This window comes from Ceratina calcarata, unplaced genomic scaffold (genome assembly GCF_001652005.2).
Source record: "Ceratina calcarata isolate Rehan_Ccalc_2016 unplaced genomic scaffold, ASM165200v1 scaffold422.2, whole genome shotgun sequence".
Taxonomy (NCBI): Eukaryota; Metazoa; Arthropoda; class Insecta; order Hymenoptera; family Apidae; genus Ceratina; species Ceratina calcarata.
Genome location: NW_017165837.1, coordinates 965,851 through 983,694, shown reverse-complemented (window position 1 = coordinate 983,694; position 17,844 = coordinate 965,851). Strand labels below are relative to the sequence as shown.

Here is a 17,844-nt window from a genome sequence, read left to right as displayed (position 1 = left end):
GTCAAAAGTTCGCCATTTCGACGCTGGGATGGTCGGATTTTGTCAACATCAGTAAAATGCCAAATAATCATACGTAACTCGTTAAATATCGAAGTTAGAAGAAAAACAACTTTTATTTGAAGCACTTCTCGCAATTTTGAAAAAAAAATTATAGGAAATGCGTTTTTCTAAGTTACATAAACTTTTGGGATTGACTGTATAGCCAATACATCTTTAAGAATAGATATTTCATTGCATCTTTTGACCGTCTCGAAGCAGCGATACGAGGTGATTTTCCACTTGAGAGCAATCAAACGTCGTTCAACGGTTCATCAATCACGAACGATCATTTTTAAGGGAACCAGCAGGAACTAGAAATGGAAGGTTATCGTAAGGTATGTACGTACACACACGATAAGGACTACCGTTTGCCAGCTTTCTCTCGTTCGACGGAAAACACGCGAAGCTACAATTCATCCTTGAATACTTTCAGGCATTAACTTAATCAAAGGACGCGGAAAATCTCGCGCCGATTTGCATATGAAACGAGCTCAAAGCCATGGATTGTTAAAAACGTTTCCTACGTACATACACAGTGGGCATTCAGTCATCCGTTTGAATGATGAATGACCCGGGATGAAACGTAATTGAGTTTTCCTTCTTTGTGCGACTCTTGCAAGGCTTACAGCGGCGTAAGCTATGAAAGCGAAATCACGTATCGGTTGCTGTCATTTTTTGATCGATTTGTCGCATGATTATACATCAACGATTTTTGATAAACTCGTTTAAAGACAAGCGTCATTACATCTTGTAGACAGTGGTCAGTTAAAAGATGATTTTATTGCGAATCATTTTCGATAAGTTTTTATAAACATCAATCCTTGTTGCGCCAATTATTTGTTCATTTATTTGACGTATCAGTAATTTGGTTTATTAATCGATTTTCCTTGCGAAATATGTTAAGCAATAATATAAAATCGTTTCTACATCAGATCATTTTAATCCCTCTGTATTTATTTCTTTATAATAAGTTAGGAAAGTGCACAATAAATCTCTGCTATTTTCCACTATTAGTATCTTGCACTTGCTCCCGATATCAAATCGGAACAAATTCCCATTAATTAATTATTATTCAAAGGTTGACGAGGTTAATCAGTGGCCACTAGCAGGCCAATCTTTATCACACGGGATAGCAAAAAAATAGACAGTGGTCAGTTCGATTTCCTAGCTTTCTCCTGTACGAATCACGCAATGTTCGATGATGCACTTCCAGTTTTGTACATTAGGTACAGATTGCGTAAAGTGCGGGTATGGTAGGTCAGGTTGCCACGCCTGGTTCGCGTTTTGGTCAATATACAAACGAGAAGTGAAATGAAAATATCATTTTCACTGTGCATTATCGATCTAGATATAGTTTCTAAAAACCGGGCGAAGATAAGGAAAAAGTTCACGGTCTTAAATTAAATGTATACCATAAACACTTCAGGTGAGAAGTGAAAGGGAAAGAGCGACATTTTTCACGCAGTCAACGTAAATTAAAAATGGAAATTTTTTCAATATCAAGTTTCCTCTCACTTTTTTAATTGTATAAATTCATTGAATCACTCGTTGACAAACAACACGCGAAGAAAGTATCAAATTATTTCATATATACAATATTTCGAAAGGTCGATTTGCGTCGAAGACTCATCATCGATAAAAATTGGCAAACAGACATCGAACGGTCGTGGACTTCGGGGATTGGGCTGAGAGACACAGAAGGTACGGGATTCCCGAACGTAGGTAGCGAAAGGGTTAAATCGGTCGTTCGGAGCAGGACACGCGGAGCGGGTCCAAGTCGGTCAAACGGAGCGTAGCCGAGCCGAGACGGGCGTCGCGTCGCCCCGCGTCGTCTCTGTCGGGTGACGCGTAAACAGATCGCTGTCGGAGCCGAAGATCGCGTGAACGGTTTCTAGGTGAGCGAGCAGTCGCGACCACTACCGGGTGTCGTGCTCGAAAACGGTCTCTGATGTCGGAGTGCGGTCGGTGTGGCGCCTCGTTTCGCGTTTCACGCCACCAGGCACCGGTCCAACCGACCATCGCGACGTGCGAGCGCTACTACTGGCTACTATGGCGAGAGAGAAGAGCGCGATGAGGGAACAGGTGACAGGTAAAAAACCGGGTACGACGGTAGCCCGCGAATCGCGTGGCGCACGCGAAATCTCGCCTCTCTCGTCTAGGAAACGTTTCGCGAAGATCCTGTTACCGGACACGCGGTGCACGCAGCCGGGAAAGTGAACACTAGTCAGATTAATAGGTCAAACACGCATACACGTGGAAGAAAGTCGCGTCGTGGATCGGGATTCGATTCGTTTTAAATGAGAAACAGAGGAGTAAAGTGGCCACGAGATAGGAGTAGAGAGTAATGGATTTTAATGGAGTTTTTGGAGATTAGTACGTGCACAGTTGTGGGATGAATGTTATTTGGAGTGAAGCACGATTGGATTGTAATGGAGCTTTTCGAGATTAGGATAATCACTGGTTAATGCTGAGAATTGAAAGTTTTCGGTATTTAGTCAACGGCGTTAAGAGACGGAGAGAAATTCGTTGCGCTTCTGCACTAATGGAAAATTACAATTAAAATACTTGTGGAGATTAGAGTAATTGGAGGGGTTCGATAAGTATAGAGGAAATTAAATATTTGTTTAATGGAGCAGCTGTCGAATTAATAACGATTAGCTAGTGCGTAATCTCCCTGAGATTCAGATAAGTTTTAGATACGCACTGTTCATTCGCAGGAATTCTCTAATTCGCACGTTTCGTTTAAAGATCAAGAATGTTATTACAGTTTGTCACCTACATTAGGAACTGGGGCTCTAGAGCAGGTAGTGTATATTACTATCACCAATACCGTTAGGTATTTCGTGTAACATTTATGTATCTGAGACTAATCGAACTCGAAAGAAGAATCGGCATACAACTTTCGCTACAGGTATTCCTCCTGCCTTCGGCAGCCTTGTGTAATAGAGAAAGAAAAAACTTCTTACTACCATAGACATTGTTCACCTACATATATAGAAACGTTAGAAACTAGAATAGTTAATTATAGAAACGTAACTTGTAAAAATACTGAACGTAGGTGGGATTAATCATAGAAGCAAATGGTTTGGGCCAAATTCTCGGCACTAAATTTACATCGATCTAATTATACGCTCGTTGAATTTAAACAATGAATCAAGAAATGTTATTATACCGAAACCGAAGAGTTTGTTTTTGGTAACTAAACACACTTCCCAAATTATTCCCGTACATTCCTAAAAATATTTATCCGATCGACAAACTACAATGTCCTTTATTTTAATTATTGATTCCGCGTGTGAAAGAGAATTTTTAATTAACGAGCGACCCAGTTAACGGATTAACGGTTTCGTAATGAAGCGATTGACGCTTCGGCTGAAGCGCGTCAAGAATCGTTCGCCGATTGGAGTAGAGACGATTCCGATCGACCACGCCACTCGATCGCCGCCGGTTCAAACGTCTTCTTTTAAGTATGTATCGTTAATGCTAGTCGCATAGGAAATACGAATAGTCATTCCTTTGACTTCTGATCGCTATCTCTGGGCTCGGTTAAAGCAAATTGCGATGCTTCAACTGATTGAGTGGTCGAGTTCATTGTACACCTTTCCTTTTTTTTCAGATCGTAGATTAGATTTGATTCGAAATACTATACTGTAATTAGGATCGCGAATGGAGAGAACAACTATCATTACTACTCCGATTTAAATTTTGTTCCAAGCAATTGTAATGCTTCATTCTACTTTCTTAATTACAAAGTAAACAATCATTTTAAAAACATGATCGCGTTTTAATCTAAATTAATAGTTGCGTTTAACACTCACCGAGCATGGTCCAGATCTCTCTTATTGCCAAGCAGCAGAGCGGTGAAGTAGGATGGCAATCGTAAATCAGCCAGTTGCTTCAGCAATCCGCGGGCTTCCTGAAAGCTTCGTTTGCACGTAACGCTGTAAACGATCACGAAAGCCTCGCCCCATCGTATGTGCGAGTAAAGGCAACCGTTTTCCTGGAACAATCGTAAAAGGGAGATTCGATTAACAGGAACAGGGTGTCAGTACTTTGAAGTTTTTCAATACACGGAAGGATCGTGAAAATTTCTAACTCCCTTACGTGTGTCACTGTGCTATAATTGGCAGTGAAGAATGTATGGTATCATAAATCATAGTCAACGAGCGAGCTATGAAAATCACGTAGGCGTAACATTTAGGAACTTGGAAAGTACAGAAAAAAGGTTTCGCCAATAATAATCGTGCCAACTTTTCTCGACTTTACGTAAGCCGCGTACAAAACGTTACGGTACGACTTGCAGCTCGGAGATCGGCGAATGAAATTTTCGATTTCACTCACGACTCGAAGAGGGGAAAAATCGCGTCTGTTATTGATCAACTCGCGGTTGGAAAAGGAAGATCGCGATGAAAAAATGATTTTCTTTTCGTTCGTACCAGTTCGAAATTTTACCGTCAGCGATGCCGGTTAATTAACACGTTAATCAACATTCCTGAACGAGTGGCTGGAAAGTTCCAATCTAGATCTTCGATGCGAGCGCGCTGTTTCACTTTGCTTAAACCTCGACTCGCGCTAATGAAGAATTATAATCAAAACGATTTACCGACGATTAACCCTACTGCGATCTCTAAATTAATTTCCTTTCAGGAAACCCGCTCTTAAGAACATAAAGGAAATCCAAGAAAATAGTAATAAAAATTTGTATCGGCCGGGTCACTCGTCTTCGTGAATTGAAATAGAAACGGTTCACGTGACCACGTTCTATTTTCAACAGACTCGGAGATTCACTTCTGACTTCGCGACCAATTACCTTGAAAGTACTTCCGGACTGCTCCAGAAGAAGACTTTTAGAAAGGAAGTTTCTCCTGATTACAAAATTATTAGTCTACCAATTGAACAAAAGCACTTGATGCTCTACTACCTGTTCCCTCGATTTCAATGGGCATCGGAACAATTAGAAATCGACCAAGTAGTCCACGCTGAGACAATAACCCGGTCGACCTTCCGCGGCGACCTACGATTTCCAAGTCGGGGAGCAAACGAGGGAGAACGAGAAAGAGCTATTGCCGCGTTCTAATTGCTAATGCATCGATCACGACGAAAAGAGCGAGGCCAAGTAGCCCGGTGGCGCACAGCAACGAGAATCGTTTCAGGTTTAACGACCCGCGGAAGCTGTCGCCTCGCGAGATGCTTTCCCATTGACCTGGCTCTTGACAGCCAGTCGATAATTATTACCGGGGAACAGGATCAACGGGATCGTGATCATTGGCTATCCCAATGCAAAGACGCCAGATTGAGGACGGGAGCCACCGAGAATCAACCCCTCCACTTACGCACACTATCGCACCGTATCCGTGTGTTCCGAGCTCGGCTCAACTTCGACTCAGTCAGTAGAGAGAGAAGGCGAAATATCAATCCATCGCTCTTGTTCCTGATGCGTTAAAGTCCAACAACATATGTAGATCGTCATTATTATTTATTATTATACTTTAAATATATATTTTGTCTTGAAGAAAGCTATCATCGAACAGCTATCATGGCATAGACGGTACTGGCAGAGTGATTATTTTAGCAAAGATTATCAAAGGAATCGAAAGTTCCAACAGTTGTCAGGAGCAAAATCGACGGATTGATGTTTCGCCTTCTTTCTCTATTGAGCCGAGCTCGGAGCACACGAATACGGTGCGATAGTGTGCGTAAATGGAGGGGCTGATTCTCGGTGGCTCCCGTCGTCAATCTGGCATCTTTGTCCCAATGTGTATAGGAAGGATTGGAAGGATCTGAGCGCATTAGTCTCGCGGGTTCGACCAAGGTGAACGCGGCCGTGAACCTTTCGATTCTTCCGCTAAAACCGCTGGCGATCGCTGGCATCTGGTCACCATAATTGGCGCGATCCACGGGACCCGGGGACGGCTGTCACAACGGGGGAAGAGGGATTTTTTGGCGAACGGAGGAAGAAACATCTGGCAGATCCGTCGAGGACGCGATCTCTGCCCGGGTGATTGATATGGGAAATAGTGTGGAGGAAGCGTACATATAGAGCTTCTCGATTAAGGAATTCAGTAAGAAGAGAAGGACGGATCCGAAGGGTTTTAGATTAGATTGAAACAGGAATGTTGGAGAAATGGATCGATATATCAAGATTCGTGGCAGTTTGTACTTGAACATTCTTGATATTGAAAGACGTTTAAATATTAGAAATGTTTGAATATTTTCAATCGAGACTAAATTCGTTGGATAATATCAATGATTTTCTATGTGTCATCACGCGGTATCTCGAAATGATGACCTGCCTATAGTGAACTCTGATGTTCACCTGGTTGTAAATTCATCGGGATACGAAGAAGGATATCCATAAATAACTCCGCAACTACCAAGGAAACTGACTTTTGCACGTAGTCAATCTTTCTATCCTCGTTTTTCAAACATCTCAATCACACTGGACGCTCGAAGGATTTTCTCACACCTACGATATTTCCATAAGCACTCCTGGCTGGAATGATATATTGAGGAACGGTTTGACACCGGCTAATCCATGATTTACTACCCACTTCCATTCTCAATTATCCAACGTCTCTACGGACATAGACACTTTCTACCCCCTCGCGCCATCGAGACGTAGTCTAGACAAATGCAAATTCTTTCGACGTCCTCGATCCAGACACACCCTTCGAAATCTATCAAAGGCCGTCCTAAGTCCTAAAACTGTATCTGTCAGTCAATTTCCCTGCAATCCGTGACTTCTGGCCGCGATCGCGCCTTAAAATAGCCGAGGAATTCCGGCGCCAGCCGATCGTCGCCAGCAACGTGACACGCGTCTCCAAATCACCTTCCAGGACTTAAATCGCTCATGCATATTAATTGACCGATTGTGCCCGAATCGCATCGGATTGTGCAACGCGAGGAGCGACACGCATCACGTTGAGAGGTTGCGAAAGATACTCGCGGTTTATCTGTGTGTCAATGCGCGTTTATCGCTGTACTCGATAAATACTGGTACGATTCATAACAATTCCTGGAACGGACGTGTAATTAATTAATGACGAAACGGATCGGTCACAGGCGCCCCAGCCGATTGATCGATCGAACGGTTATTCACTGTTTTCAAAATAACTAATTTCGTAAGAATTACGGAGAAATACGTATTGTCTGTTGACATTGTTTCGCAACTGGCTTACACGTGTTTAATTACGTAACTAAAATTCATCGACAGAAATCGAATTTTTCTACGATCGAGACGAAAGGTTGCTATTATTGAACGCAAGGACGGACATCACAGTTCACTGACGATTATCGGGACGACCAGTTTCGGCGGATTCCGATTACTGAACGCAAAACACGGAAAGCCGTAAAGGGGTCGCGGCAAAATGCGAGCGGTGTCGGTTTTTAATGACAGTGACCGTTAACAGGACACTCGAATAGGGCGAAACGAGGCAGCGAGACTCGTGCTGTCCATTTGAAATCGATTCAGGTGGGCGAGAACCGCGCGCTTTAACGCCCACGCGATCCCGCGGGATAAGCGACGATCGTCCCGGACAAGTTATATCCCCGCCGCGTATACCGTCGCCAGATAACGATCCGCCGCTATTCGTGCGACCACGTACCGATATTGTCTGCTAATAATGCGATCCTCGATTACAGGACTGCGCTTTGTTAACTCTCCGCCGGATTCTTACCGCGAGTACGGTAGAATTCCGGTACTCTGAACGCATATTTAAGTCGTTTGCGAAACTCCTAACTGCCGCGCGTTTCATTTTAATTCAATTTATACAAATGATGGAATACTGAGTAGGCGATTTTATGGTTTTATAGAAAAATTGCATCTAATACACAAAATGAGTGCATGTTTCGATACTTAAATGATAAAGAAGCTACTAAGATGCATTTTGGATATCATAATTGTTTTACTTTAAACAAAAACCCGCAGTCTGTTGATAAGAACAAACCGACATGATTGCGGTAAAACGTTTATGTAATACAATTTTTTGAAGATCGCTCGTCCTGCGTTATCTTAAGCATACGGTTATAAACATTTTACGGGTCTCTGAATAATGGTAGAGCGAAGGTCTCTGAAATCACCATAAATTTAAAGTCTACTTCGCAGGCTAACGATCGCGTTACTACTGTTTGTCGTTGTTTCGAGGAAATTACGCTTGGACAAATAATGGTACATCGTAATGACAGAACCAGTCATTATCTTTGCTATGCTCGTGTTGCAGTCTTCACTGCAGCCTTGTTATGCTGCACGATAAAAGAGAAACAAATCGAAGGAAGCTTTCGTACGAGACCTTCCGTATAAAAAAGAAATGTATTTCCTTCTTCCTTACAATTTATAATCAGACTATCTTTGGAAGTAATCTTGAACCTTGGAGTTTCCTTCCTTGGTATACGTCGTATTTATTAAATTCGACAGGTGATAGATCTCGAAGATCAAAATCCGATTATTAACTCTTGGATGAAGGAACACGTCACCTCGTCGGATATCTTAATCAATTAAATCAATCGCCCGGAAGACGAGAGTTTCTGATCTCGATTTGGTAATTTAATTAGTTTCTGTCCTGACTACTGATTCAGATCGTGGATGGCGAGTCCGTAGACGAACGTCGGTTATCTGTGTTCAAGTATTATCGTAGCTATCCCTTGAGAAGTTGTCGGATCTTAAAATGTTAATTTTAGACGACAACTTCTTGAATATTAATAGCGAAGAGATAATCTAGTTGTGACCTAGATTTTAAACGGTACAAGCTAGTAAAGTTTTAAGTAGTTATTTTTAAATGTTTTTAGTTTTAGAAAAGATGACGCTGGCACGTTGGTTTATATTAGAAAAATAATTGAATTTTTCTCTCATACCAGATGAAACTTTAGAGAACACTCGTTCCAAAACAGTTAGACATCTCCGTTCGGTATAAAGAAAACAAGATAGACTCGTTCCGCCGCGGTAACCAATTTTTTTAATTACATCTCCCCTATCGAAGACCTCCCATCACTTAAACAATCTCCATCGTCATCCTCCACCTGTATCCGCATACACATCGACGTTCCGAAGCATCATCGATACAAGACACAATTCACCTCTTCTACCTCTAATTACAATCTCGCCAAGTAATAGAGCACGTGACTGGTATTTCTAAGCGACTGGCGCCCTTGAAAAGGGGCATTGTTTCGTTGCGGAAGAAGCGTTCACGGACACGATAGAAGCAGAAAAGTTATTGCCAGGCCGCGTCATATCGTGTGTCGTGGACCTTCCTCTCGGCTCTTATGCAACCGGCCCCGTGTACAATGTAACTACCAAGTGCATGCACTTAGTACCTACCAAAGCATAGGCGTCGACTGAAGAAAAATCACGAGTACGTAACTGAACCCTACGCAAGAATGCATGGAATTTCAACACGTACTCACGATTCAACGACGATCTCTGGTTACAATCCATTTTCAATGAAAAAAATCCTTCAACATTCGTATAAACTTAAACGAGTCATGGATCTGATTTTTAATCTGTTTCTTTTATTTGTAATACGCCTATGACCTGATAAATCGGCGCACAACAACGCACGTTTGCGCAAAACATATACAACCGCCTCCGCAGGAAGCCACCGTTATTACTCGGCCACTGACAATGAGTTACAGTCTTATTACTCGTAGTTTTACAACGACGCCGTTCCTACCGGGTTCGCCTCTGTCTCTGCTAACCTCTCGACTAACAGTAAGTTACAACCGATGCTACGATAGCTATGTTAGGACCTCTGCCAACAGCGAAAGGAAGAAACGAGGTGGCGGACTAAATGATCACAATTACGCCGTCAACTATTGCTTCCAGTTATGAGGAAGCGAGAAAGTGATGTTAGATTACGAAATATAGTATGTACAGCTGACAATAAATTGCGCTTTTTAACTTTCTGTTGAACATAAAATAATGTTTCAACCGTGCATTCAATCATAGCACTATTTTATTACCGTTTCATGCACCTGCGTCGATTTCGCTCGTTTCGTATAATTAGACATCGACAGTGGATGTGCAAAAAACATTGAACAAAATTCACAGAATTTTTCTTCTAATTACGATATTTGACGAATTAAGTTACATTAATTGGCATTTTTTTGGTGCTGACAAAAACCGGTCTTCCCACCGCCGAAATAGCAAACTTTTGGCAAAAGATTTCGTTTTTCTTTAAATACTCCTAAATCGCTGGACCTACGGGAGAATTACTAATTTTCGATTAATTATTCCGTTCCACGTCAAATACTACACGACGAGATTTACGACAAGTATCGGCAGCAGTTAATACCACACACGGAGGAAACACGGTTTACTGCCACGAGAGGAAAAAGTTGAATGACTCTTCATAAAATCGGTGACGTTTACGGCTTGATCCGTGGCCTCTCCTCCTGACACTAAAATCGAATTTCCGAGAGTCATCCCCGCCCAATCCGTCGTTCGATTCTTAGCCCCCGATGCTCTCCGTTGTCTTAATTACAATTACAATACGCGACAGAGGATTTTATTATTATAAGAATTCTGATATAAATGAGAAAATCTTCTAATCTGCATATGTTTAAGATATTATTATCTTGATGGGTCAAAGAATTTTAAAAGCGGTAAAAGCAAATAGTTATTTCGAGCAGGAATGAGGAACATGAGGTGAAATTTGAAGCGAATCTTGAATTACTTGCCTCGTTTGATAAGACTTTAAACCTGAGCAAAATACAAGTCCCGCTTGTCAGTTGGATGATATGGAATTATTGGATACAGAGTGAAGTAATGCATATATGCATATCAGAAGACGTAGTGATCTTGAAAATAATTTGCGATTGAAACCGAGTATCGGGAGAAGTCGAGCACAAGAATCTACGGCCAGGAAAAATCAAATTACTTTCTAAGAGATTCGATTCGTCGCGAAGGGCCATTGACCAGTTTCGTCGATTCGTGACGTCAGACTGAATAGAACTAGATATTCCACCTTTCTCTTGTATATCGCGTTACTCGCCGCTTTCAATTGGCTTCGTCAGGTAGTGTACGCGAACCAAAACTGTCTTAAACTCGCGGCAACCACCCACGCGAGAATTGATACTCTATCTTCGAGCTGATACGACTAGGTGGACGTCTATATAAAGAATAACAGTAAATATATGTATATCGCGCGCAGGCAATCTGTATTCAACCTGGTTAAATAGGCAGTCGAGCGCGCGCGTTGTGTGTTCGATAAAATAAAACGACGAGGAAGAAAATTAGAAGAGTCGCATACTTCGGGAATATTCGTAGTCGAAAAATGATGAATGAAGTTAATTAGCTAAGTGCATTCCATAATAAATAACTCTCACCTAAACATAATTTAGCATCGTTCTAAAACGAGTCCGATGCTTCGCCGTGGCAACCTTGTTCTTGAAAACGAAACTGCTTCATTTATCTTATTATCCTCGTTCATTAAGTCGGACAATGCCGCTGAACGGCCGGTATACCCCTAAAAGGGTTGCAGAAGGGGTGAACAACGAGCGGTTGCATAAAATCCTACGCTGGGATTTTCTCGTTTCGCCTGACCTTAATTACTAACCGGTCACGAGGCCGTTACAGGTATCGAACCGAGGGAAATAATTAATGCTGGCTCGAGAGTCCTTTAGCGGTACGAGCCACGTTGCGCCGATGAAAAATGGTCCGACCGACGTTCCCCCCTTTTGTTCGTGGGTGTAGCCACTGCTATTTTTGGAGAGACAACGCCGCGACCGATTTTAAACCGATACGTGTGTTCCCTTTGAACCCCGTGGTGGTTTGCTTATGCAGATGAAAACCAAAAGCGGAAATGCAGTGAATGAAACTCAGCAGATATCCTCGAACCGTGCGTCACTTAAATTCTTTGTTTAAGCTCTATCTTCCACTCGGAATTACCAATTTCGTTTTGTTGTGAATGCGAGCCATTTGCCGAATACAACGTTTCCGTCGTGTGAGAAAAAATCGCGTGTAAAATCAGGGAATAATTGACAAGAATTTTCGAGCCGATCATGTCTCTAATGATTTTTCGAGAAGATTATCGTTCGATGTTCTCGAGACCAAAAATAAATCCGTTGCCATTTTTACATCCGGCCTGTCACATTATGGAGCTTACAGACGACGAGGCCACTCTTTCCGTTGCCTTTCACTGATCGTCGATGGGCTATCAGAATCGATTCGCCAACTAAAAGCCATCTGCGAGAGATCTTTGGGAGAGGACGAGAATAAACTGGGATAATTACAGAACATTATTTCGAAGAATCCAGTTTTTAAGAGTTTAAAATAGCAGCTGATGTGGAAGATCTATTTAACGTGAATTATATAAAAGGAATTAATGACATACTTATAATATTTATTTTCTACCATTGTTCTCGAGAAACATTCTCTACTTTCATTCGAACAAGGTAAGCACATTCCGTGTCGCAAATCAGGTAACCGTCCCTCGACAGATACGGGGATGCGGGCCAAGCAAATCCGTTACCATGATTTATCGGATGATTAACGCAGCGCAGAAACAGCGTCGTTAAATTCGGCACTGGTCGGTAGACCAGTCGCGGTTAATTATCAATTATCCACAGGCCTCCCACGCGACTGGACGATTTCGCCGCAGCCGGAGGGCAACCCGCGCTCTTTCTTTGCCTCCCTTCCGAAGAGCGAACGTTTATTTCGGGCGTGCGCGCCAGAACAATGAGAGAATTGGGGAAGTGTGCCATGAGAAGACGCACTCCCGTCGTTCATCGTCGAAGGAACACGCACCTGGTCAAGCTCAGCGTGATGCATCCGCGGGAACCAGGCTCGGACGGAGCACGATGGTCAACGGTTTCTACACGAGACACCAGATCGAATTTTTCAGCTCGCGACGACAAGGAACACGTCGTCAGTCAATGATTGATCTACGTCTTCCGGATACTACGTGTACTCGCGTGAGCGAGCGTAAGCTATGATTGCTGAACGAAAGTATTTTATATGTTACGTTGCCGCGGCAACTGAATTTTAATATGAGCGAACAAAGAATTGCACGATTTAAAAGAATTCTGTAATACTGAAATTCCAGCTGCGAACGTTCTTCGATTTAATATCCCTAACCGGAGTTAGGAAAAAAATGAGCGATCCAATCAAGATCTTTCGAGGAGATAATCACGTGGGAAGAAGATGAGATTCCTCGCGAATCTGTTTCTCCTGGGACCGGGTCGAGGTAGGAACGGCCGCGTGTACGATACAAATCGACCTTATAAACGGTTTCCAAAGCGCTTATCTCGGCGAGTAGATTTACGTGACGAGGAACAATGCACGATGGAAATATTAATCGTGGCGAGACGAGGTCGGGACCCAGGCAGCAGCCACCTAGCCATTTGTTGCTCGACTTCCTACGTGCGCTCTCTGTTAGAGTGCCTACCTGAACTCTGGTGCCCTTGTTAGCCGGTTATTATTATACCCGGTGGAACACCTACCGCGATCCTCGTGATCGATCGTGCACCAGGGGACCGCGAGCGAACGAACAACCGTGGCCAGGGGAAGGCCTCTTGGAAGCTGGGCGTAGCACGGAACATGGGGCACGTTCATAAAGGAGAAAAGATTCGAGACGGAACACTCTCGCGCGGTGTTGTTCGCCGGCTCGATGTTCTGCTTTCTACGGTATATGTGCATTACAAAACCGTGAACGGTTCGCGCACACGGACGAAACGTAGGTACTGCCATTACCTATGGTAGAAATAACGATTTCTTTCGGGTGCCGGGGTAGAGAAAACCGACTAACGACAAGCATGCGAGGAGAGGACTTTCGCTTCCGCGTTACATCAGACGTTACTTGAAAATTGAGTTGACTTTCATAAATATCATTAGCAGGGGCCAGCTGTCATCGTGTATCGCGCGGTGAGCATCGGCATCGAGATTTCAACGTCGTCGCGGATTAAAGCCGGGATAAATCATTCCGAGCCGCGGCGACAGGCCGCATAGTTGTTGCCGGTGGGTTTGACGGTGGAAGAGAGGCTATCCCTCTCTGTGTTGGGATGCAAATGAGCGCTAAGAGTGCGTTCACATCATTTATCTCGGCGTACCGGCGCACGGCCAAACGCCCGCCAAATACCGTCGACGATGGAAAAAGGGGCGCCGGGGGAGGAAGCTGGAGTGGCTGATAAATAAAATTATCTTGTGCGCCTAATGGTGGCACGTACGGCTTATCAAGTAGATGGCCTGTCGCCCGGGCTACGTGATCGCATTATGATACCGGAGCGCGGGGAATGCGCTTACGAAATCGGCGACGATTAAAATACAATGGATCGCGAGGGGGAAGGAGGGATTAAAACGGGCCTAAGATTTTGGAGCGTCAATTATATCGATACGATTTATTGATTTCACGATATCGATGCCTCATTAAAGTCTTCCGCCAGTGGTTCTAGACGATCACACCTTAAAGCTTCATTTGTCATCAGAGATTTGAAATTCAATGTTAATCCGTGGATGAATCTCTCGGTTCGAACGAAGAGCCTAATCGAGGTTAAACGCCTGGTCGACGCCGAAGAAGGACCAGCGCGACTCGGCGTCGCTATCGTGTCCACAATTATTCACGGAACAATCGAATGATTAATGATCGTTCGATCGTTCGCTAACGGAGATGAGACAGGAAGTGACGGTGGAGAGGCGAAGGAAGCACAGAAGAAGATTAATTAAGTTCCAGCACGGACGAAGCAGGCATTTACATCAGTTAGCCGCACTTACAAGAAACATACGAGAAGCATCCGGGCAGAGAATTTATTGCTTCTCGCGATCGCGCTGGGTCCTCTCCGCTCGTGTCTTGTGGATGCGCCTTAAGGCGCGTGCTGCTGTCACCGTGGAGATCGCCGCGGTGACAGTCGGCGCGGTAACTGTCTTCATCGGTGATTGACATCACGATCGCGCGGTGTGTTCCGCGCTCAGAGCCGTTCGCCGGTGCACGCGCGCTCCTGCGAACGGTACAAAAAGATACACGCCGCGCCGACGACGTCCTCGTACACCTTTCGTTCACCGGATTCGAAGCACGCGTGCCGAGGAGCGAGGCGACAGCTTTCCACGAGCGCGTTTCCGGGCTCTGCTTTTTGCGCGATCGAGCATCGCCAGGAATGAGAGGAAGGTGGCGAGACACGTTTACCGACCGATGCATCTCTCGCCTTAAATCGTTTTTAAGATCGAACTTAATTGTTCACATAAACTGTCGATGTGAATAAACGAACATCGAAAAAGATTCTATGTTCTCGAAGAAGTATTTTAAACCTGGACCTGCTTATTTATACTGAACCCGAGCCAAGAGGACAGTGCTATGTTAAAACACTCCATATTTTGTTATTGCAGTCGGATGCAGAAGTCACGAAGGAGAAACCGCGATGTCCTCCTCGCGGTTGAGCTCCGATCAACTCCCGGGGGCAGAACAGGATAGTGGTTTCAAAATGGCCGGCAGTGGACCGCGAAGGTGTGTACGCAATCAGGTGAATCGAAAATGAACTTTACATAAAAACTGCATACGTCATTAACATGCGAAATAACTTGATAGATGAATGTATATAAAGATTAATTTCATTTACCAAATTGCTCAAACATCTAATCGATATTTTATAGACCATTTCTATCCTATAATACTCGTTTAATTAAATCGTTCGGCGAGCCTTATTCGGTTCCAAACCACAATTCCTTACCATTACAACATTTAGTGTTCGCAGTCTGAACGAATGCATTAGTTCCACCCGCGATCTAGCCGCACCAATGCGTATCTTAACTGCCCCACGGGAGTTACGCAACATTCAACCACCCCATGTGGCCTTTAATCTTGAAACGCATGAAGGCCATTGACCCAGCGGACTCAATGGGCCCTGCGTCGTCTTATCCTGACCCTGACTGCACGGTATCGAGCTGACAAGCCCTAACATTATCTGGATTGTCGGATCGATACTCGCGAGCCGACTTCCCGCAACTCGAGAATGGACAATTCGGGAGATTAGAGCGCATTCGGTGGACAGGTTATACGCGCTTTAACCGCTCACGTCTCGCTAACTTCCACCATAAAGTTCTCTCGCAAACTCTGGTTTCCCCCGTTGAATTTTACACGGCTAGATACTAGGGAACCCGCGTATCCACGGCTGTATCTGCGACCAGAAATGAATGGACGCGTTGCGTTGCAGCCGGATAATTGGAAAGATTATACCGCGGCGTGCAACGATGCACTTTAGCGCACAGGCCACTGGTACCCTTTAAGCAGGATTCACACTCGATCAAAGATCTCATCAGAAGATGATTGCATATTTTAATTAAATAATAAAAGACATTTAAAACACGTTTTTTTAAATTGATACCATAAAGGTTTCACATAGCATGACGAAGTCTTTTTAAATCACTCAATATCTGAAATATTTTTTGATATTATCAAAAACAAGGGATATTATCAAAGATATTCAATTTTAGACAACTCATGTTTATTTATATTTATTCATGCTGAATATTATTCCTTTTTCACTAAAGCGATGATTTGACCAGCGTGAAGTGTGAATCGAGCTTTATACACCCTTGCAAGTTACTATCTTCCATACGGGACGCAGTTAAAAAGCAACGTGCAAGTCTGTCGAAACGTTACACCAAGCGTGACGCAATCGTGAATTTTTACTTCTATTTCGAGATTCCGTTGGAAGAAGAGAATACCCGACGCGGCTTAATTTGTTGTCACGAGCCGTTGTTTAATACGAAGATAATTGGCTAAGCTGACTACATCCTGACATTTCTGTTAAGAACCGCGATGCCAAACCGTTGCTTCTCTTGTATTGTCTAAGAATGTTTAGGATCGGCACTGGGAGACCTAAAGATAGATGCGATATTCGTGTGAGCGCGCATGAATACGTGAAACCGCGAATGTCATATATTTTAGGTCAAGTTACTAAATTAAACGTCCACTTGTTAAACTTCTATTTCAAATAAATTCCCATGTAGAACATATCAACCTTTTGAATTTCATGATATACCAAAGTACGTAATAAATTTTTCAATTTGCACAAAGAGTGTTCAATCCTTACGCCAATGACCCATATGTATCTTAATCCAGTATCTAAAGCCGAAACGTGCCGGAGCATTGAATGCTCGCGCACGAATGGCCAACGTATGCGTAAGAACAGGATCTACGGAGATCGATATCGATGTGGATCAGTGTGGCAGTGGTGCGCGATCGGCTCGCGACGGTAAGTACACGGTAGAGATCGTTAAATCCGCTATACGACAGCGGATACCAGTGTACTTTTAACCCGTTCGCGCCGATATATCGCGCCGGTTAGAAAATCCCATTGTACGCAGACCGGGCCTAATCTTGTTCGTGCCTCGTATTTTCCTTTTGTGCCGGGTGCTCATTAACCCGGGATCAAGCCGAGGGGATTTTGTCAGGTGGTTCTTTTCCACGTTGCTCGCGCGTCAAATAAATTTTCTTCGTTAACGTTACATAGAGTTTGGCGTACACACGAAATTTCGTAAGAGGCTGAAGCAGAATTTATTGGCGCGATAATGTACTGCGTTTATGCCGGGCCCTGTTACCGGGCTTCGAACCTGTGTAGCTAATGACCCGCGGAGAACTTTTTGATTAAGTATATTTTCAATAGGCTGCGATACGATAAGAAGATATATTCTGCTTTATATTCAAGAGCACCTTGTTTATAGTTCTACCTACATGGTTTTATAGTCTCGCCCATCATACATATGTGCATACATATTTTGCTCATAATGAAGAATGACAGCCGCGCACGTGGAAATAATTTGTAACACTCGTCAATAAAACGTGATTTGCATGAACGAGCAAAATCGCACCGATCGAGTGC

The 17,844-nt window shown here is 43.6% G+C and overlaps 1 protein-coding gene and 1 long non-coding RNA gene across 4 annotated transcripts in view; one reads left to right on the top strand and one right to left on the bottom strand.

The window, feature by feature from the left end:
* Positions 1 to 17,844, bottom strand: part of LOC108626634 (ras-related and estrogen-regulated growth inhibitor) — a 57,059-nt gene that overhangs the window by 11,494 nt on the left and 27,721 nt on the right. For both annotated transcript variants that reach the window (XM_026814946.1, XM_018027421.2), the window contains one exon: positions 3,858 to 4,039. In XM_026814946.1, coding sequence (XP_026670747.1) covers positions 3,858 to 4,039 — 182 coding nt within the window. The remainder of the gene's footprint in view (positions 1 to 3,857; positions 4,040 to 17,844) is intronic.
* On the top strand, positions 15,145 to 16,978 carry LOC113464561 (uncharacterized). 2 transcript variants are annotated; one of them, XR_003389405.1, is made up of 3 exons: positions 15,145 to 15,260; positions 15,350 to 15,483; positions 16,665 to 16,978. It is a non-coding gene; the product is annotated as an uncharacterized LOC113464561 (long non-coding RNA). The 2 variants fall into 2 exon arrangements; XR_003389404.1 differs by having other exon boundaries at positions 15,148 to 15,260; positions 15,350 to 15,467.